Source organism: Ostrea edulis, chromosome 2, assembly GCF_947568905.1.
Source record: "Ostrea edulis chromosome 2, xbOstEdul1.1, whole genome shotgun sequence".
Classification (NCBI taxonomy): domain Eukaryota; kingdom Metazoa; phylum Mollusca; class Bivalvia; order Ostreida; family Ostreidae; genus Ostrea; species Ostrea edulis.
The window spans coordinates 30,010,195-30,032,697 of record NC_079165.1 but is presented as its reverse complement, the minus strand read 5'-3'; the positions used below and the strand labels follow the sequence as shown (position 1 = coordinate 30,032,697).

At 33.8% G+C, this 22,503-nt stretch overlaps 2 protein-coding genes across 19 annotated transcripts in view; one reads left to right on the top strand and one right to left on the bottom strand.

Moving 5' to 3' along the window:
- LOC125678677 (prostaglandin G/H synthase 2-like) overlaps positions 1-22,503 on the top strand; it is a 52,393-nt gene that overhangs the window by 16,338 nt on the left and 13,552 nt on the right. For 2 of the 7 annotated variants that reach the window (XM_048917303.2, XM_048917305.2), the window contains exons 2-3: positions 5,335-5,391; positions 21,271-21,333. In XM_048917303.2, coding sequence (XP_048773260.2) covers positions 21,276-21,333 — 58 coding nt within the window. In that variant the 5' untranslated portion in view covers positions 5,335-5,391; positions 21,271-21,275. Of the gene's footprint in view, positions 1-5,334; positions 5,392-7,132; positions 7,195-12,048; positions 12,140-12,176; positions 12,388-21,270; positions 21,334-22,503 lie in introns of those variants that run through there. The other 5 variants (XM_056153716.1, XM_048917298.2, XM_048917304.2 and 2 more) reach the window with 5 other exon arrangements.
- Positions 1-22,503, bottom strand: part of LOC125678675 (cytosolic phospholipase A2-like) — a 53,847-nt gene that overhangs the window by 26,459 nt on the left and 4,885 nt on the right. Inside the window, exons 1-2 of one of the 12 annotated variants that reach the window (XM_056153714.1) lie at positions 12,580-12,667; positions 157-260 (exon numbers count right to left, since the gene is read on the bottom strand). The gene's annotated coding sequence lies outside the window, so the exon portion shown is untranslated. Of the gene's footprint in view, positions 1-156; positions 5,138-7,662; positions 7,793-12,089; positions 12,161-12,579; positions 12,668-22,503 lie in introns of those variants that run through there. The other 11 variants (XM_056153713.1, XM_048917293.2, XM_048917289.2 and 8 more) reach the window with 11 other exon arrangements.

The following is a 22,503-nucleotide window of genomic DNA, read 5'->3' as shown; positions in this document are numbered from 1 at the left end:
ATTTAACTGAACATCTAATAGCTGAAACTGACATCCAATTTTGACAACATTTTCTCCCTGTTTTAAAAATCTATTATTAAAAAAATGATAATGTACGCAATACATTTTTAGTTTTAAAAAAATTTCTAATGATGTAATTATGTCTATTTTCCTTACCTGTGTCAAATAATTCCAATAGTCTCTAGAAAACGAGTGAACTGTTCACATTAGAATTCCTTCATCACATGAAATCTTTGATTGATCGCTGACGGGTAAAAGATCTACAATGAATCAAACCACTGGTCATGAAACAGAGGCATTCTGGTCGTTTTATGTCATTCTTGCACTCCCACAACAAGCCGTTAACTAGAACAAGAACTTATGAACCTCAAGATCAAATGTCAGTTAAATAAAAAAAAAACCTGGACTTTCCATCCAGTATGTTAATTAGCAGCACTTCTCACCTCGCCTCATGATGTATTCATGAGTTCTGGTGTAATGCATGTAAACAGTCTCCATAGAAATTAAATCAATCAATTATATATTAATCTAAGCTATTCAATTCTTAAATTACACATACGTCTCGTACATATTGAATATATTCTAGTTAAATTCCTTCACACATACATCAATCCTAAATGGATAATTTTTTGAAGGGCAACTGAAATATATACATGTAAATGTATCTAGTTAGTGCTACCACTTACATAAATATAATTTTCCACGTCGCACTAATCATGTTTACTGTACCGTATTTCATTGGGAAAAAAAAAGAAAAGTTCTATAACTCTGAATTTAAAGCATTTAATAATTTTACTGTGTCTGAAGTTTTAGTGTACAGTGACCACTTGAACACAACCTTGAATCTCTTTACATGAATCTTGTATGATATTCCTTTTTCTATGTACGTGCTTTTAAACAAGTTTGCGGAAATATTTCATTGAAGTTCCAAGTCAAGAATTGAAGCAAAAATATCAGTACTTACTGTGTACATACTATAATTAAAATTAGTAGAATGCAAATGATCACCAGGTGGTACTGTTTAATCCTCTAGAAATAGGTTTATCTCGTACCGTCATTAGCCTGACACAGTTACGCTGATGATGAAATGAGGAAACTATTCTATCAATGTCAACGTCATCTTCAAATCAGGAAGGATTTAACTCTCCAGTGTCAGAATAATTATATATTTTAAATCTACCATCTTTTTATAGAAAAATAACAACTGAGTACTCCTGCAAGCGTACACACTCCTTATTTGGTCATTTTGCTGAATGAATGCGTCTTATCATTTGAAAACTGTACACTCGTGCTGTATGTGCCTCCCCAAGGCTGAAGAGGATATGTCATGAATCTGATTAAACAAACATATTGCCACTGGGGTTTAGGTGGTGCACAATTCAAATGTAAATGACGCACAGATTAGAAATATACAAGTATATTTTATCAGAAACAAAGAATTTTATTGTTTCATTCGGAGTCAGCTGTCCCAACCTTTTTCCCGATAGTTTCTCAGTACATACACCTATATGGTCTACGCACTGATTTGATGGTACACATTCCAATTCAAAACAGTTCAAAATCTTTCAATCAAAGAAATTAATGTATTTATGGAGAGAAAAAAAGTTTGGATTATGTTACAATTTTATACATGTTATACTAGCTAGGTTAAAGAAAATTATCCAAGTTTGCGAGAAATTTTCATATTTTGACACACACATACATGTATGGTGGATAATAATTTTGCATTTAGTCCACTTAAGCAATAAAGTTTCATCTTTCATAAACATCTAAGTCACAGCATACTTAAAATTGTGGTGCATATCTTTTAAAACAAGTCTTTGATCTTTATGAACAAAAAATATAACTTTTGAAATTAATAAATTCTTAGACTATCAAATCAAAGTGATTTTAATTCATTGCATGCAGTATCTTTTTTCTTTTTTTTAAAAAGGTTGGTATCATCTGAGAGAGAGCGAGAGAGAGAGAGAGAGAGAGAGAGAGAGAGATCATTTTACTGCCACAGCCTACTGCTACCCATTAAACATTGCATGTTTATTTTTTGACATCTATGTGCTGATAAATATGCAACGGTGTGCAGACAAATTGAATAACCTGTGATCAACAATTAAACCTTATATTTACACTACTAAATGTACATGAGTCATTGTAAAATCACATTTCCTACAAGTTGGAAAAACTATGGAATGGCCATGGATGCTTTCTTCAACATAAATGGTCAAATTGGTAGTGTGATGTCATTATTTAGTGTGATATTGTGAGCCGTTGTCAAATACACCAAATGTTTTAAAGTAGCAAAATCACCTTGGTATTGAAATATTAGCCATTGATTGCCACTGCTTAATGCCATCAGCGTGACTGTGTGCTTATGAGCACCATAAGTAGTTTTTTTGCAGGATATGGGTGAAGTGGTTTCGGATTTGGTTGTGCCACTTTATCATGTGTAGCAGTCAGACGGGTTCGATCTCTAGTGGCCAGATTGCTCAGTTGGTAGAGCGCCTGACTAGAGAATCAGGGGGAGAGGGCCGGGAATGAATCCATGTCTAGTCTCTGGTATATTTTCCCTTCTGGTTACAGTTGGTGCCATTGACCATCCCTGAACTTGCAGGTGAAAGTCCTGCCATGAGCAAATAGAATCTGAGTTGATGTCTTCCACAGTGAAGAAAGGAGAAAGGAATGTAGCGGTCAGACAGGTTCAGTGGAGGCCAGATAGCTCAGTTGGTAGAGCACCTGACTACAAAACTGAGAGTAGGCAAACACAGGCCTATTGTCACACCAGAGGTGGAATCAAATGCCTAGGAGGAGTAAGCATCCTGTAGACTAGTCACACCCACCATGAGTCCTATTTCTTGATCAGGTGAACAGAGTAATCCAGAGTAGGAATCAGTGTGTAAAGAATGGACTTACAATTGGCATGAAACACATTAGACAACAATCGAACTAACAACAGGATTATTTCATAAATTAAATCATCATAATGACCATGGAATTTGTAAAATGCTGACTTGAAACAAAACTGTTGAAACCCCTGTAACATTAACTATTTTCAGTAGCCTGTCTTGATTTAACAAGAGTACCTCAAATAGTATATCATATGCCTGTCAGACAGTGATGACAAAATTTCAGTGCAATATCTATTCATGAGGAAAAGTCCAGAAAATTACTTGATCTACTTTTAGCCATAAAGTAGGTTACAGTGCACCAATTAAGCTAAAATGGAAAATGAATTTATATTTATCTGAGAGGAAGGTTGTGTGACTACATTTCAAGGCAATGTATCCATAACAAAAACAATATGTAAAACTATTTGACCTACTATTAGCCTTATAGTAGGTAGGTCATGATGTACCATCCAGCTGAAATGCAAACCCACCTTTACGCTTCTTGAGGGAGAAATTGTGACCAAATTTCAATGTTGTACATGCATCCATTACAGGAAAAAGACAGGCATATAATAATTGATCATACACAGAACATGCTTTCAAATATTGAATCAGTTGAGAAACATAAACACCATATGCAGGTGATAATGGAATATTCTTCATAAATATATGTAAAGTTGATTATGGGAAAGCTGAATTTATCCAATTTGTCATAAAGTTGAATTGAAAGTTTGCCATATTTAAAACATCTATGTTCAATAAAATATCTTAATATGAAGTAGATATGGAAGACTTTGTGATGTCTTTTATTTCAAGTTCACTGGGATATATACTGAATTTACATGTGAATGAAAGTGAGCATTGTTAATAGATAAAACATCTTCTATGTATGAACAAGAGATTTTCTCTTCTCATGTAGAATCTTTTGAATAAATTCTGCCTCACAAGACTATAAAAGCAGGTCAGCTAATAAAGGAGCACAATTTGTGTCCATGGGAATTCCAGTAGACTGATGGAAGACTTGATCATCAAAGACCATATAAATAATTATTGTCAACAACAGACTCAAGCAGCATCTATGTAACTGGGAGGTTGTGAATTCGAGCCCATGTCCCTTCACCAAACGATCGACATTTAGAAGTGAGAAGCATGGGTCTTTCGGATATGAATTTAAAAAGGAGGTCCCATGTTGCGGCAGACATTGGCACAATAAAAAGCCCTCGCTGCAATGGCCATGAGCACTAAGCATAGGTCTACATCTGTGGTAGCTGGTGACATCTCAATTTGAGTGAAAAATTCTCTACAGGACATAGAGAAAAAAACAATCAATCAATCTATTTAATATCAACCTCAGAGTACTTGTGTGTAGAATAAGAGTGGTGTTTAACAAAGCAATTTTTTAGATGACTGATCACAAGGTATGAATATTTCTTGAGTTCCATTTTCATTGAAGAAGCAGCCGATTATGATGTTTAAAAGCCTAATCTCTAATTCATAATATGGAATGGTTCCAGAGAAAGTAAATGAGTATTTCAATGACCTCAGTCCTTCAAGAATTACTCAATTTTATATCTAGCTAAACCTATATCCCAGCAACTTACAAGGCGACCTCCATCAGTGCCTGACCACTGTCCACTAGTGATTACCACCAGGGTCAATGCTCTATTTCATCCATTTGATGTTCTAGCCTCCAGTGAACTGATTAAAACTGATTATTTCAACCTGCCTCACCAAGTACTGTGTATCACTCTTTGACCATCTGAGAAATGGTCATAAAATAAAACTGGCCATAAAGGTAATATTTCCTGCTCCATAGGGCAATATTTTTGTGGAGAGAATGTCACCCTATGTATAATTAATGAAAGTATACCTGATTGAATAGCATTTGTAAATATTTAGTGATTGGATTGCTTGAACAGTGCTTTTCCTACAATAACTCTGGAGAGGAACCTTCTTACCAAGTAAATTTATTTATCTTACAACAAGGACTTTAAAATTAATATTTTTACAATCTATTAGATATATTTAATCAAAACATTTTTTTACAAAAAAATTCAAGTCAAATGTTAATTGACATAATCTGGTATGTTCACCTAAAAAAAAAAAAAAAAAAATAAAAAACCAAACCTTTATTTTTTCAGCGACTATTTAAACTTCTAGACTATACAACACAAAATTGACCCGTTTAACCAATAACATACCTTACATTTAAGCGACTTCAGATATATGTCTGGTCAAATTAATACCACCTGGTTAGACTAATGTTTGGAAATTTGAGAGTTTCTTTTAAATGTAAATGTTAACAATTGCTATAATTTATTTAGTTTTTAATCTACGTCGACAAAGGCAGGATTAATTATACTGTGTGAATAATCCAATTGACACCTGATACAAGTACGCACCTGAATTTCCAAACAGTCAATCTGATGATTTGATAATTCAATCATTACAGAACTGCTTTTAATCTAACGTACTCCAAGGCAAATTCCCACAAGCAGACCAGTGAAAGGTAGGCTTGTAACAATTGTATGTTTAATCTTTGATTTTTCTTTAGATCTTATCCATATGCATGTATCTATATATAAATTCTATTCATATAAATTATGTATACATACTCCCCTGACTTGTTATATGTGTGTGTGTGTGTATGTGTGTGTGTGTGTGTGTGTGTGTGTGTGTGTATATATATGTAATCAGTAGTTATAATGTGGATATGTTTTTGTTTGTTGAATTATATATAATTCAACATTAATTCAGATTAATCTGCAAGGTCATAATTCCATGGATTGTATGTAGCAGAAATACTTGATTTTTTCCCCATCATATATAGCTATATACATGTGTTAGTTTAATTCAGGAGTATTTATACTGTAACATATCAATGGTTGATTTACTGTTCATTTGGTTTTGGTGTAAATTGAAAATGTAGTCATATATACTACTAACTATACAGTTATTACTTTGGAAAAGAATATAACTGGTTTAAAGTACTTAGCTGCTTGGCGCTATCCATCAGTGATAAAAAAAAAAAAATGCAATTTTTTGCTTCATGAGGCAAAATTTTGAATTGCCAATGCAAAAGTATTTGGGGGTACAAAATGGTTTTGCAGTAAATTTTTTGCTTTGATAGTACTAAACATTTTTCAAAGAGTGGTACAAAAATTGCATGAATATATTTTCAAGAAAGACAACTCAGTTGCAGTCATCATTTGTAGACAACTTGAAGGAGTTTTTGCCCTTTACTTTGTTCCAGACATCAATCTGCGTGAGACAAGTATTACAACGATCAGACAGAGAAGAAAAACGTTGGCTCTTTATGATTTTCACGTTTTTTTATCCCACACTGACAATATGAACCAAGACCAGAAATACGACACTGCAGTTGTCTATAATTATTTCAGTGTCGGTGTTTCTTTTAATCAGACACGATATTGACATCCCCTGATCTTAATCAAAACGCGAGACAAAATGAGGAATTCTAATTACTACTACAATATGTTTGGGTGTTATAAATGTTTTGTAGAGAATAAAATGTTGATATTCTGTTTTTCATGATTAAACGGGCAAATAATCCCCAGGGTTATTAAGACAATAAGCCTTGTACACAAATCCTAAAGGAAGACACGTACTGCAGCTTTATCGCCTTTTCCCAGTAAATCAACACTCTTTCTCTCTCTCTCTCTCCTCTCTCTGACCCTGCTGTTCTTCATCAGAAAGAATTCCCATATATATATTTCCATGTAACACTTTGATTTCCTATTGTGGCTCCACCCTACTCTCCTGAGGGCCATGATTTGAATAAACTTGAATCTGACTACCTGAGAATGCTTGTACATTGATATGACTGATCATTAAGCTCTTTGTTCTTGAGAAAAAAAAAATTTGAAATTTTTCCAATATACATGTATTATGTAAAACTTTGATCCCCCACTCAGGCTCCATCCTTCCCTCCTTCCCCCCCGGGCCATGATTTGAACAAACTTGAATATACTGAGGATTGATTGATGTTTTTCGCCACACTCAACAATTTTTCAGTTATCTGGTGGTGCCCAGTTTTTATAGGTGGAAGAGAGAACCCAGATACAATGTACCTAGGAAGAGACCATTGACCTTCCGAAAGTAAACTGGGAAACTTTCTCATTTACCAGTGCGATGTATTCTTAGGATCTGATTTTAATAAGACTGCAGTGAACATATCATAATATTTTTTGTTGTACCCAAGTAAAGAAAACCATTGATTAAATCCATAGGTGTCTGGGTACAGCAGTTCTCAGGGCACCAGAACAGATTTGATAAGACTTCCAAACTTCAGGTAGGACTTAATATCAAAGAAAATTCATTTTGTTAATTTTTATCTTAGGTTTTGATAAAATCTAAAGCATAAAATAGAAATCAATTTCTTTCCAAATATCACTGCTCAATATGAATAAGTAGCTGGTATCTTAAAAGGCACATGTGCACCTTTCACAATTGATTTTTTTCTGATTTTTGTTTGCATGCTTATCAACTGTTAAGTCTTAAAACATATAGCATACCCTTGGCCAGACGGGAGATTTTTTATTTTCATACAATGCAAAATTTTTTTTAAAAAGAGTAATAAGCAATGTCTCAGTAATGCTGTAATAAATATTATTAATCTGATAAGATAGAATGCAGCTGAATTCATGCATGCACAGCAAATATATCTATTTATATCATCCAGGGTATAGATATATACATCCACCTAAAAACCAAAACAAAAATATATCTTATTCATATTTGAAAATACATATGTACTTACATTTTCAATGTTTTTGCTTTTGATGTTTTTACAAATTGTAACGACAGTCATTTCCTCATGAATGCAATGCAGTTGTAAACAATGTGTGTATGAATCTTGATAAATCACATGGAATGTCTAATGGCAGGGAACTTTCTGACAAAAATGAAAGTAGAATGTAAAGATAAGAATTGCATTTTTAAAAATACATGAGGGCTGGTAATATGAACTGCAATGCTTTACACCACTATGAACTGCGATGCTTTACACCACTATGAACTGCGATGCTTTACACCACTATGGACTGCGATGCTTTACACCACTATGAATTTACACCACTATGAACTGCGATGCTTTACACCACTATGGACTGCGATGCTTTACACCACTATGAATTTACACCACTATGAACTGCGATGCTTTACACCACTATGGACTGCGATGCTTTACACCACTATGGACTGCGATGCTTTACACCACTATGAATTTACACCACTATGAACTGCGATGCTTTACACCACTATGAACTGTGATGCTTTACCCACTATGAATTTACACCACTATGAACTGTGATGCTTTACACCACTATGGACTGCGATGCTTTACACACCACTATGAACTGCGATGCTTTACACCACTATGAATTTACACCACTATTAACTGCGATGCTTTACACCACTATGGACTGCGATGCTTTACACACCACTATGAACTGCGATGCTTTACACCACTATGAATTTACACCACTATGGACTGCAATGCTTTACACCACTATGAATTTACACCACTATGGATTGTGATGCTTTACACACCACTATGAACAGCGATGCTTTACACCACTATGAACTGCAATGCTTTACACCACTATGAACTGTGATGCTTTACACCACTATGAACTGTGATGCTTTACACCACTATGAACTGCGATGCTTTACACCACTATGAACTGCAATGCTTTACACCACTATGGACTGCGATGCTTTACACCACTATGAATTTACACCACTATGGACTGTGATGCTTTACACACCACTATGAACTGCGATGCTTTACACACCACTATGAACTGCGATGCTTTACACCACTATGAACTGCGATGCTTTACACCACTATGAATTTACACCACTATGGACTGTGATGCTTTACACACCACTATGAACTGCGATGCTTTACACACCACTATGAACTGTGATGCTTTACACACCACTATGGACTGCGATGCTTTACACCACTATGAACTGCGATGCTTTACACCACTATGAACTGTGATGCTTTACACCACTATGAACTGCGATGCTTTACACCACTATGAACTGCGATGCTTTACACCACTATGGACTGCGATGCTTTATGCCGTGCTTCATGAATTACAAGTAAGTATGCCAGTGTGAAGTGTTGCAGTTCACATATTTTTAAAAAAGAAAATATGTCTTAAATAAATTGATAAAAATTATAGCAAAAGCTGTAGAGAATCTCTTTAAAAACAGTTTCGCTACAATATTGATAAAATTTTGAACTTATTAAGTTTCTTCTATATGAATGTTATAAATGGGTATAGAATAATGATGCTATAAATGGGAATAAATAACCTTTTGCTAAAATGTGTCTCAGTGTTGCTGGAACATGATTCTTTAATCTTTGTATTTTAAAGAGGTAAACTTTTATGATAATTCTGCATTCTTTCTATTTTTGACAACACAGTTTTGTATCAGTTACACTACCATTCATATCACATCTCCAGGTAAAACTGGATTCATAATTACCACCGACAGAGATTCATATTACCTCCTGTTGAGACTCACATAGCAATTCTTCCAAGAATGTGAAAATGTCTGTCAAATTCCTAAACGACACATCCTTAAGAGGGGAAATAAAGAAAATAGATTAGATTATTTCCTATTTTTGAATTGATTACATCCCACAAAGAAAAATAATCTCCTTTACAAACAATATTGTTGACGCAGTTCCATTACTCTTAAAACCAACTCTACTTCTGAAGAGTGGACAATTTTAACGGACACAAATGTACATATCGGTGAGTGACAGTATCACCCGTGCGTGTACGTTCTATTGCAAGGTTTATACAAAAATCAGGAAGAGCACTTGACAATTTGCAACTTTTTACCAAATTTTAAATTCCAATTTAACCTTCAAGAATTGAAGTTATCAAAACACTTTTAAACTATTTAATATTTATCAATTTTTCAATAAATACCAAGAATCCTTTCTTGATTTTTGGATAAACATATCAATATTGTATCTGTGTCATGCATACCTTAGTCACTAAAAGAATTCAGCAACAAATGGCCTCAATTACCGTTCCCTTATCAGTGCATACCCCGGCTACAGTCAATATAGAGTTCTTACATTACTGGAATAGGTCTGTAATTAAGTTAGTAAAGCTGTGGTGTAAACTGGACTAATTCAGACAAGGGTCTCTATATTTGAGCTCAAATGTAGGTGACCATTGAGATAAAATGTGTTGATCGTGTGAATTACTTAAGGTCAAGAGGACGGTCAATGTTATTACAGTGAATGTTTCCCCTCTTCCAGGGGGAGACATATTGTTTTTGTACTTTCTGTCCATCAGTCCATCACAAAATCTTGTGAATATTTCTCCTCCTACATGGCTTATCGGATAGACTTGAAACTTAATTTGTACAATGCTTCATTGTCATTTGTAGATGGGCATGCATATTGTCAGGACACTGGAGAATCCAATTATTTTCCTGAATGTTATAGTGGATCTAAAAGGGGTGGAGGATGTTAAAATAGTTTATGAATGCTTCTCCTCCTATGACTTATCTAATAGACTTGAAACTTTGTACAATGCTTCATTGCCATTTGCAAATGTGCATATTGTAGGAAGAGGAGAATCAAATTGTTATTCTTAAAGTTACAGTGGATCTGAGGGGTGGAGAGTGTAAAATAGTTTGTGAACACTTCTCCTATATGACTTATTGAAGTTCATAATGTCTATGTTCCTGCTCATGCGTTTCACTCCATACCAAACAGTCATTAAGTGGGGGAGGTTTCATTTTGAACCCTTCCCATTTGGAGGACTGGGGAGACATTTCTTTTTCATAAAAACAATCTCTAGTTAATACACTGTGTTGTCATGTTGACATATTCATTTGAGTCCCTTTTGTAACCAGCATTCAGAGAAGTACTGCAAAAACAGCAGAAGTCCTAAACACTGATGGACCTGCATTGAGAGCTCAGAGTACAAAGTAATTCATATCCCCGCACCAAAAACATCTTTTCCTGTCGATGTTGATTTTTATTACATAAGGGTGTATTTCAACCCATGTTGTGTCATTCTTAAAGAAAAATTGCATCCATTAAACATTTGTTAAAAATGCAAATGATCTATTGTGATGGAGAAATATAACACAAATATAGTGTGACATAAATTTATTATTTTTTTCCTTTACATAATTATTACCTTGAGATGGATAGCTATAAAACATATAGATATCTTCATAAACCATGCATGGCTTTGTCTATATACTGAAACTTGAAAACTAATAGGAGGCTTAATTTATGTATCATCTCTGCCAGTGAAACTTAAAACAAAAATGTCGTACAAGAGAGGAATTTGTTGTAATTTAGAAGTCCACATCTCACTAATTACTGTTGAAGTCAACTCATTTCATTGATATGTGTATACTATTTTTTAGTTTTGTTTTCCAATGTATCCCTCCCAGGTTTATTATTTTCCTTCCGTGCTTTCTCTGCATCAATTCAAGTTCTCCACCCTGCTTTGGTAAAAGTTTGTCTTAGCTAGATGATTTTAAGGATTGCATTCCCTGCATGAATATGTGTATCTCGACCTTTCTTATATCTTGTCATGATTTAATTATTATACCCTGAAATTTATGCAAAAATGTTTTATAGGTAGGAGTATAATATATCATGTTTGAGCAGCATGTTTATTTCATTCTTCTTTTTTTTTAACCATCTACCCATTTCTTGGTCCGTGTTATGTGTATTTTTAATGCAATGTACAACTGCAAAGCTGTGAGCAATGATGTAGCTTAATTTCATTGCTGTTCCACCTCTCCTTCATTGAATCATTTTAGCTGTAAATTAAAAAATAAGTAGCGTAACAATTTCAATATCCCCCGTTTAAATAATATTTCAATGTTTTCTTAAGATAATCAGATAAGTCGGAAAGCACTATGTAAATTGTTTTCACTTGAATTAATGGTCCATCTTATTTCACAAAGTCTCAATAATGTATCTCCTCCATGCATGCATGAACACAGCATACCACCATAATTTCTATCCTTAAATCACCACTCAGCAAAAAATTCTAAAGAAGGTTTTGAATAAATCACAAAAGATGTTTTACACAACTTGGAGCTCTTGTCATAATCAGATATTTTTTGTCAAACTTCTTTAAAGAACATTTTAGTCTTCCAAGTCACTCGGAAGAGGGTTCTCACCTGTACAAGAACACTACTATAGGGAAATTACTGCAGAAAGGCTCTCTCAGGTAAAATGACAATTACATGAAAGTTTGTTTGCGTTGTAGATGATCATTCTAGTAGATCGGTGTGGTACTGAATTTAAACGTGACAAGGAGAGGTACTTAGTTTTGACGACGAAGAGGTAAATTTTGTGTCTGACTAAATTTGAGTGGGATGAAACAAATCTTGGTTCCGTCTTTTGGGGAATATAAAGCAATGTTTTGACTGGAAATTTAATCAGACGAAGTTTTGAAAGTAGCCATCACTTGCATAGGTAAGCAATGCACACCTGTGAATCAGACAGTTCTTATTCCTTATTTACAAAAGGCTCTTGGCAATCAAATAAATTCAAATTCAGTGAATCTGTACTACCGGTATATGCAAAAACTTGTTATATGCTGTTAGGCACATTGTACTGGAGAAACATTAAGTATGTGTGTATAGAAACTTTAAAAATTCTATTTACCTTGAAAATGTCCAGGAAAAGAATAGGAATTAAAAGTATCACATGCATACATCATAACCGTAGCATACTAAAGGATTGGTTTACAACAAGTGTACTTGAAATTCACTGGTTGAGAAGAAATATATAATGAACAAAAATCTGATGATTGTAGAAAAGTTTGGTTATGTAATAATGGGATTTAAAATCATCTTCAAGTGAATCTATATAATTTCAAGGAGTGTTTCCCTCTACAGTATTTAAAGAATGGTTGAAGAGTTGACACTCCTGTTCAAAAATAATATCTTTTTGGGGAGGAGGATTCCAGTGAATTCTCTCTGTTTAATTAAACATTTTTCTCTCCTTTAATTTCAACCACAGGTATTCTTTATACTGAGGACATGCACAGCATTTCTCAATATGTATAAATATTTTTTTTGGTTAAATTTCACATGCAATTCACTTGCATTCTATTTTGTTTCTACAAAAAATCTGGAGGTATATTACCATGTCTGTTTTAGAGAGCTTTTTTTTTTTTATAGTTCCTGGTTGTTGCAAGTAAAAATGTAAAGTCAGCTCTTAAGTTTTACTGTAGCAAAGGAGAGAAAAATCTTTGGATCAATCAGGTATCAAACCCAGGGCCTGAGCAATATAGTTAGGTGATCTAACCACTGAACTACCCAGGCCAATATACAAATTACGGTTATCAATTACTACAATATAAAATTACACCTATTTTAGAAATCATATAGGAACTCATCATATTGAGAAGATGAAATAATAATTTTAGAAAAAAATTCAGAAGTGCCACGTATATCCTTAAGAATATAGGTAGGACAGTTAAGTTTTTCTCATCCTTGGTAAAGTCAAAATCATATGGACTTTCTCGTTCTGGGTATGGAAGAGTTACCTCCTCTGGAAATCAGAGCAACAATTGCATTACATCAATTCTCCCTAAAATGAATTTTCATCTGAAATCCAGACTATTAATTAAAAAAAAAAGTCAGTTTTGAAAATATATGAGGGTATGTCTTCAACTATACACTTCATGCCACCTAGCATACTTAATGAAGCATTGTTAGCTAGTGCTTCATGAAGAGTATACTAGCATTAACCATTGCAGTTCATACCCTCATGCATTTTCAAAAATGGAATTATTTCTTATATTTACATTCTACTTTCATTTTTGTCAGAATTTCCTTCTGTTAAAATAGATGTACTATATTTATCAAGATTCAAACTTGCATGATGGTTCACAACTGGAGTACATGAGGAAATAGCTATCATTACAATTTGTCTCAGCTATTCAATATTGTTTTACAATATTTCATATCTGATTCTTGGGCATTTTGTTAAATGTTGTAACTCAACATGCTAAAATTTTACCCCAAAATTCTCAGGGATCAGACTCCATACCATTTCAATGGTCAGGCCATTTCCTTCGCTAAATGCTAATGTCAACACGAGGCTCCTGAGTATATCGGTTTGACACCTCAAACTTCTCATACTCACTGAGTTGCGGAGTATGCCAGCTGGCTCTCCACTGACATAACTTCACATCTCAGCTCAACTTCCAGTTATTGCAGTACCTGCTTGACACCTAAAACATCACATACTCACCGGGTTGTTGAGCTCAACATCTGAACATGCAGCATACTACCACTTGGCAGAATAGCACACCTCACTGTTTTGCTCAGGTGGAGCTCTAGTGTGCCACATAGGTCAGATGCCCCCATGTATTTTGCATAGCTGGGTTTGCTTTGGCGATTTTAATATTTTGGTCCCACCCTGGTACAACTCCTATCCTTGGGATCATGAATTTCCAAATTTGGTAAAGGGAGTAGCATTCTAAATATCAATTAATTCAGTTTTAATTTAGTATCAATAGAATTAAAGAAGACATTATTCATACGCACTGTATACTGAGTTAAAATTGGCCCTGCCCTGGAGTCAGAACCTCTACCCTGGGGATCATGAAATTTACAATTTTGATAGAGGCCTTTCTTTTCTACATGACTATACATTTAGTTTTTATTATACATGATTGTGTGGTTGTAGAGGAGAAGCTTTCGAAAATTGGTCAATTTTTGGTACTTTTTGCCATACCCCTAGTGCCTTAGGGGTCCTGAAATTTACAATTTATGTCCTCCTTGTCCCAAATTTAAAAAGAATTGGAATAGTAGTTATCAAGAAGTTAAGATTGTTCAATTGTTAATGAACAACAATGGATGCAGACCAATAGCAATAGGTCACCTGAGTGCAGATTCCTATCACCCGAGTGACTTAGAAGTCCTAAAAATTGCAGAAGATGAATTTTATTCAAAGGGCTATAACTTTTTTATAAAAAGGTCAATTAAAACAAAAAAGGAGCTTGATCTGTAATGTGTCTTACATTGATAATTTTTTATAATACCTACGCATTTAGCTAAAACTTACAGAACTATGATGTTATTACGCTGTTGTTCGTAATATTATTGTTACATTTGTAACATCATACCACAAGTTCATCACGTTTTGATCTAAATAAAGTATCATTCATGGTTTTAAAAATCAATTAAAGGAATTAAATGGCAAAAACTGACTCTAATATTTTTTTTTAGAGTATCAGGATATTAATTAAAAACTTAAAAATGCCTGATACCAGTAAGTAAGCCAAAGGTTTTCAATTCGGTTCGCTTCCCACCAGCTCTTCAGATTTGTGAAGTATTAGGCATCTATTTAATCTGTAACTTGGTAAAATCAACTCTTTGAATTAAAATTCTTTTCATCAAATCACTGAAACAGAGTTTTATTTGGCCAAGTTTAATAGATTAATCAGTGAACCTTGAATACATTCACTGTTATAACGTTGGTTTAATTGAATCAGACATGCATCATGCCTCAAAGAATTTACGTGATGAAAACCGATCAAAATAAAACATCTCATTTTTAGTGAAATAAAACGTCCCACTTTCTAAACTTTCATCTCACGCCATTTCATCAGAATAATAAAGTTACAGTTTGTTTAAAATTACCATATGAACTTCTCAAGTTAAAGGGATTATGGAAAAACCAAGGGATTTTATAGAGCATCGACAAACAGAAGCGAGGGCATTTGACAGAGGAGGAGGGAGGGAAGGCGGGGGGAAAAAGTCATGGGGAGAGGAGAGGTTGAACTTTCTAGAAATTAGTGAATCCATTATAAGCACATCTATTTATCCAGTAACTTTTATCACATGTGCGTGTCTGTTACGTTTCATATTACATTTACATGTCACATAAATGTAATTATGCCAGAAAGGAAAATATAATGGACCAGATTGAGATTTGAACTCAGGACCCTTTCAATCTCTAGTCAGGTGCCCTACCAACAGACATCAGTGATTGAACCCAACTGACCTCTGCATAGTCAACACTAGACTACTGCATAATCAACACTAGACCACTACATAATCGACACTAGACTACTGCATAATCAACACTAGACTACTACATAATCAACACTAGACCACTACATAATCGACACTAGACTACTACATAATCAACACTAGACTACTACATAATCAACACTAGACTACTGCATAATCAACACTAGACCACTACATAATCAACACTAGACTACTGCATAATCAACACTAGACTACTGCATAATCAACACTAGACCACTACATAATCGACACTAGACTACTGCATAATCAACACTAGACTACTACATAATCGACACTAGACTACTACATAATCGACACTAGACTACTACATAATCGACACTAGACTACTACATAATCGACACTAGACTACTACATAATCAACACTAGACTACTGCATAATCAACACTAGACTACTGCATAATCAACACTAGACTACTACATAATCAACACTAGACTACTACATAATCAACACTAGACTACTGCATAATCAACACTAGACTACTTTTCTTAAAATTGACTTTTACTACTACACGTAGTATCACCTGGTGATGGAGATATATATGTTGATTTGGTATATGATACAAGGTGTCTACTTCAATTAAATCATTCCAAAGAGTCGCAAAAGAACTGTACGATATCATTTAACGTAAACCTTTCTCTCCAGTATTCAAAATAAAGAGATAATTGTGTATGATTTAGGAATGATACATTTGGGTATTTATAGTGTCTGCGTGTGTGTGTATGTATGTGTATATATATTACAGAAAGAGAGAGAGAGGTATTTTGTCTTTCATAGTATTTTGAGTCTTTTAGGAGCTAGGTGATAATTTTCCCTTTCTACTTTCTTTACTGTTCGTACTTTTTATGTTTTTCTTCAACTGTTACGTACGTATGGCATGTGATAGATAATGTATTATCATGTGTATTGTTCCCCCTTTATTTGACCACTTTTGTGCTATAGCTCTGGTTTTAAGCCGATCACATGCCCTTATTAGGGATTATTCTGGCACCTCGCACAAAAAACTAATTTTGTGAAACCACAGGTTTATTTCACCAATACGAAGTATCAGAGTAATTTAAAACATAGTTTACTAGTACAGTGTATGCGAATTACAAAACCACACTTTTTCATTTGAAATTTCAATACCAGAATGATATTGATATTCAAGGACAGACATGACATTGAACATTTATATGTCTCTTACTTATCAAAAACTGACTTCTTGTAAGAAATGAGTTATCGTTACATGTGTATGATGAACTTTTTTTTTTTAGAAAATGCAAATATAACAATTAAATCAAATAAGAGGACGATGGGCCACATCGCTCACCTGAGTTACCTTGGCCCTGCCATTGTTCAGCAGTTCTGATTTTTAAAAGAATTTGAATTTATTAATTTTATTCCCAGGAAAAATTTTGACTCCATATTGTGGCCCCAACCTAGTCCCAAAGGATCATGACATAACTGAAAATGAATTCACATAACACGGATATGCCTAAACACCAATATGATTAACATGGCCTTGCTGTTCTGTTAAGACAAAGGTCACAAGGTCATTGATCATGGTATGATATGGAATATCATAAGAAATATATATACAAAATATGATTTAAGTGCTATCTTAAATAATTCAAGAGATATTGATTAGGTCAGGTTTTTAAAAAGTAGGTGTAGGTTAAGGTCACAAGATCAAGCACGATGTATCACAAGGATTTGTCATACCAAATCTATATACAAAATATGAAAGCCCTACCTTGAATAGTTCCGAAGATATCTAATAGGTAACATTTTTATACAAGTTATATGCCATACAAAATATGAAAGATCTACCTAAAATAGTTCAGGAGATATTAAGTAGGTCAGAGTCTTAAAAAGTAGTTCCAACTCCAAGGTCAATGTCACAAGTTTAAACTTAACGGAATAAGATGGTCTTGCCATTAAGAATCTATATACAAATTATGAAAAAAGTTCAGGAGAGGTCAGGGTTTTTTTTTTAAGTAGGTCAAACTCCAAGGCCAAATCAAACACCATTGTGTCACAAGGTCTTGCCATAGAATCTATATACAAAATATGACATCCCTACCTAAAATAGTTCCAGATATATCCAATAGATTATATTTTCTTAAAAGTAGGTCAAACTTAAAATTCAAGGTCACAAAGTCAAAAGCCATGACATGAAATGAAAGGTATTGCCTTATGAAGTAAAAATACAAAATATGAAAGATTTACCTCAAAGAGTTCAGGAAATATTAAATAGGTCTAATTTTTTATTGAAAGTAGGTCAAACTTCCACATCAAGGTCACACACCACATGAAAGGTCTTGCTGTAAAGAATCGATATACATGTAGAAAATATGAAAGCCCTAGCTATTTAAAAACTTTTCCTATATTTCAGCATATATAAAACTTTGATTCCCTATTGTGTTCCCTCCCTATCCCCAAGGACCATGATTTGAACAAACTTCAATCTAATCTATATCAGGAAGCTTCCATGTAAATTTGAAATTTTCTGGCCCAGTGGTTCTTGAGAAGAAGATTTTGAAAATTTTCCATTTATATTCAAATGTAAAACTTTGATCCCCTATTGGAGCCCCACCCTACCCTTAGGGGCCATGATTTTAACAAAGTTTAATCTGCACTATGTCAGGAAGGTTTCACGTAAATTTCAACTTTTCTGGCCCAGTGGTTCTTTAGAATATTTTTAAATGACCCCATCCTATTTTTGCATTTTTGTGATTATATCCCTTTTGAAGAGGCATGACTCTTCATTTGAACAAACTTGAATCCCATTCACCCAAGGATGTGTTTTGCCAAGTTTGATTGAATTGGCCCAGTGGTTCTGGAGATGAAGTCAAAAATGTGAAAAATTTACAGACGGACAACGGGTGATATCAGAAAAGCTCATTTGAGCTTTCAGCTAAGGTGAGCTAAAAAGTCAATGAATAATTACTCAAGAGTTTCATAATACACTGTATAGTGAAAATTCAAGTTTAATGTTCACATCATGACCCCTAAGCCATATACAGTTCCAAGTTTTACAAAGATTTACTATTACAAACAAAAATTCTTTAAGAATCTTCTCATGAATCAAAATGGTTCAATATAACAGGTTGAGTTGATATGTAAGCATCCTCATGTAGTAAAGATTCAGTTTTCTTCATTCTATGAGCATGGAGCCAGAGTAGAAATTAATCTCTTATATTATACTGCATGCAGTCCATGTAATTACAATGAATATATAAATTTTCTGATACAATTAATAGCAGAAATCTAAAGATCTTATACAGAATCTTTCCAAACAGTTATAAAAATATGCATTGATGTAGAATATGGTGGTTTCTAAATAGTAGGACTTGGCTTATTGCTAGCAGCTACTGCTGTTTTAATATGAGCTGGGCCACGGTTCAGATAAGCATTATGGCCCCTGGACCTTGTTTTTTATGCATTAGTGACAGGACACATTTGATTTATATTGGTTCAGGCAATTTTTCGACCTTAATGTTTGTCCATTAACCCAAGACCAATAAATAATTGGGATGATCGATAAATTAAAAACAAAGTCTGTCGGTTGTGCTGATAAAAATTGTGTTTGGTTTATGAGAAAACAGTGAGACCTTCACCTATAATAGACCAGGTATAAAAAGTAAACTTTAAAACAGATAATGGGAACTGACTTCCAAATTCATTATAAAATTGTTTTATGGATCGTTATAAGAGGCCTACATCCCAAAATGCCCACCTTGTATGTGATGATGTTTTAGACGAAGAATCTGATAAGTTATTGATGTAGAAAATTGGATAATGGTGCTGATTTCTTTTATTTCTAGCTGATTGATATTTCTAAATGTTCTGAATAAATCTAAATCAATTATTAAAATTTCCATTTTAAATATTTTTTAACAGTAAAAGTTATGTAATACATTACGGATTTTATCTGGAGTCACCAGAAGTATATAGACAAATCTAGAACAGTAACTTTACATAGTGATTCAATCCTGTGGACCTGCGAGTTAAAAGGCTAAGCTGTGAACACTGGGTACAGGTAGATATAGAGGGTGTTAACAAAAAATGGGATCAATGCATGCACATTCAGGAAAAAAATTACAACTAAAAGATAGAAAGTTTGATTGTATTGTTTATATAGTGATATGTACATGTATGTTAAGTCACAAACAATGTCAAGATGTAGTCAATTTGCCACATTTAAGGATAGGTGGGACCGTGGAATGAAAAAAATGTTTCTCAATGAATTTTCTGAGAGTTCTTGTCAATGAAGGGCATGGAAGAGTTACCATTCCTGAAAAGCAACGAAATGTAAACTTTCTCTGAACTTATTGTGTAGCTAGTAAAGTAACGACAGCCACTATTATGATGTTGAGTATATTTCTATCACGTAATTAGCTGCCTATAAAGATCCATTGTTGTATGAGGATACAGAATTTCATCCTTTCATCCACAAATGATTTTTTTAAAAAGATTAATCAGGTATGTGCCTGATTATGCCACATCTTAAAACAAAATTCTGTCATTTTCCAATAAAATTAGTGAAAGAATTCAAATTATTTTACCATGCTTTTCTCTTGTTGTTTAATTCAAATTAAATTAACTCTTAGGTAGATTTTTTCGTACATTAGTGCAAACAAGTAATACATTATTTTGCTGAAAATTTCAATCATATTTTTAAAATATTCGTTAATGTAGCCCATTTCATCTGTGACACAAAGAAGATAAAATGACAATATATTTTTAAAATATTTTATTCTTGCTGTATATTCCTTATGTATACCTGATACTCTAAGCTAAACTGGAATCGACTCCTGTTACATGTAATACAATTTCTGTAAAAAAAAAATATGAAATACTGTGGAGTCATCATTGTTCGTGGGAGATTGATGTTTGTGGATTTCGTGGGTCACTCTTACCCACGAATTTACGTGTCCTCAAACATCTTTTGAAACCAAGTAGAGTTATCTCTCCTAGTGACATCCTATCGCTTACCCACGAAATTACGTCCCCACGAACCAGCCAAATTTTGCTTACCCACGAATGTTGGCCCCCACGAATTAGAACGATTCCACAGTACTTAATGTAATTGATGATAAAATTATGATAAGTCATAGTATATAGATGTGTATGCTAAATTATTCTATCTTAACCATACCAATGCTGCAAGAGACTAATATATAATTGTATGTACATATTAATGTCCGATACTTCTTGAGATTCTAAAAATTCTTGAAAGTCATGTCATCATTTACAACAACATACTTTAATTGGTATTTTAAATGTTTTATTTTTTTTTTACAGAACTCATGATGGACATGTGGTGGAAAGCAATATTCTTTGGTTGTCTGATAGCATCAGTATTAGGTATGTTCCTTTTAATATTCATATAGTGAAGATAATTTATAATTTGAAACTCAATATATTCACAAGAATGCCCATCTTCGCAAGTCAAGGGTTATTGATTCGTTACCTCACACTCAATAACCCTTGACTTGTGAAGATGAGGTATGCCATATTTAATTGTATTTTGGTGTTTACTTTCTTTTAACATTTAACTGTGTGTTATTTCTTTATTTGAACACTTTTAAAACAATCATTATTTGTATATTGATTGTCAGCTACAAATCAGATTTTGATTGACATCTAGATTTTATGAGAGACTTGTGGATAATACCACATAACAATTTTATTTTGGGGGGAAGGATTCAAATTTTGCCCTAATTTTGTGAGATATGCCAAATCGCCAAAATAGTTAAGTACCAAAAATAATTCCTTTTATATCTGAAGAGCATAATATATTAGATCACCAAATTAACAACCCTCAAAATTACTGACTAACCTTTCTCACTCAAACAAGAGGCCCATTGGTCACATAGCACACCTGAGTCAAGTGACCCTCATGCTGTTGTGATCTTTTTTATTGATCTTTATTCCCATGAAAAAGTTTGACCCCACATTGTGGTCCTAGGCTAGCCTCAAAGGGTCACAACATACTGTATCAGTAGAATTTTTAGCAAAGATTTAATTTTGCTATTATTAGCGACAGTGTTAAGATCGCTAAAATTGCATATCGCTAACATTTATTCCATAGCTGATCTAGTCACTATAAACTTAGCTCTCGTTAAATATATATATACCCATAATTCATGGACAAATCACAAAATTTGTGTCTCGCTCAAAATACCACTTATACAGTAACCATGACACAAGGTCACAAATCATGGTATGAAATGCAAGCTCTTGTCATAAGGAATACGAAAGCCCTACCTTAAATAGCTCAGGAGATATTCCCTAGGTTAGCTTTTCTTCAAAGTAGGTCAAACTCCATGGTCACAAGATAAAACTCATTTGTTCTTCAGAAGATTTTTAAAGAGTTTTGTACATATTCCCATGTTAAACTTGGATCTTCTATTACGGCCTCACCCTACCCTTGGGGGCCATTATTTGAACAAACTTGAATCTGCACGGTGTCAGAAAGCTTTCATGCAAGTTTCAACTTTTCTGGCCCAGTGGTTCTTGAGAAGATTTTTAAAT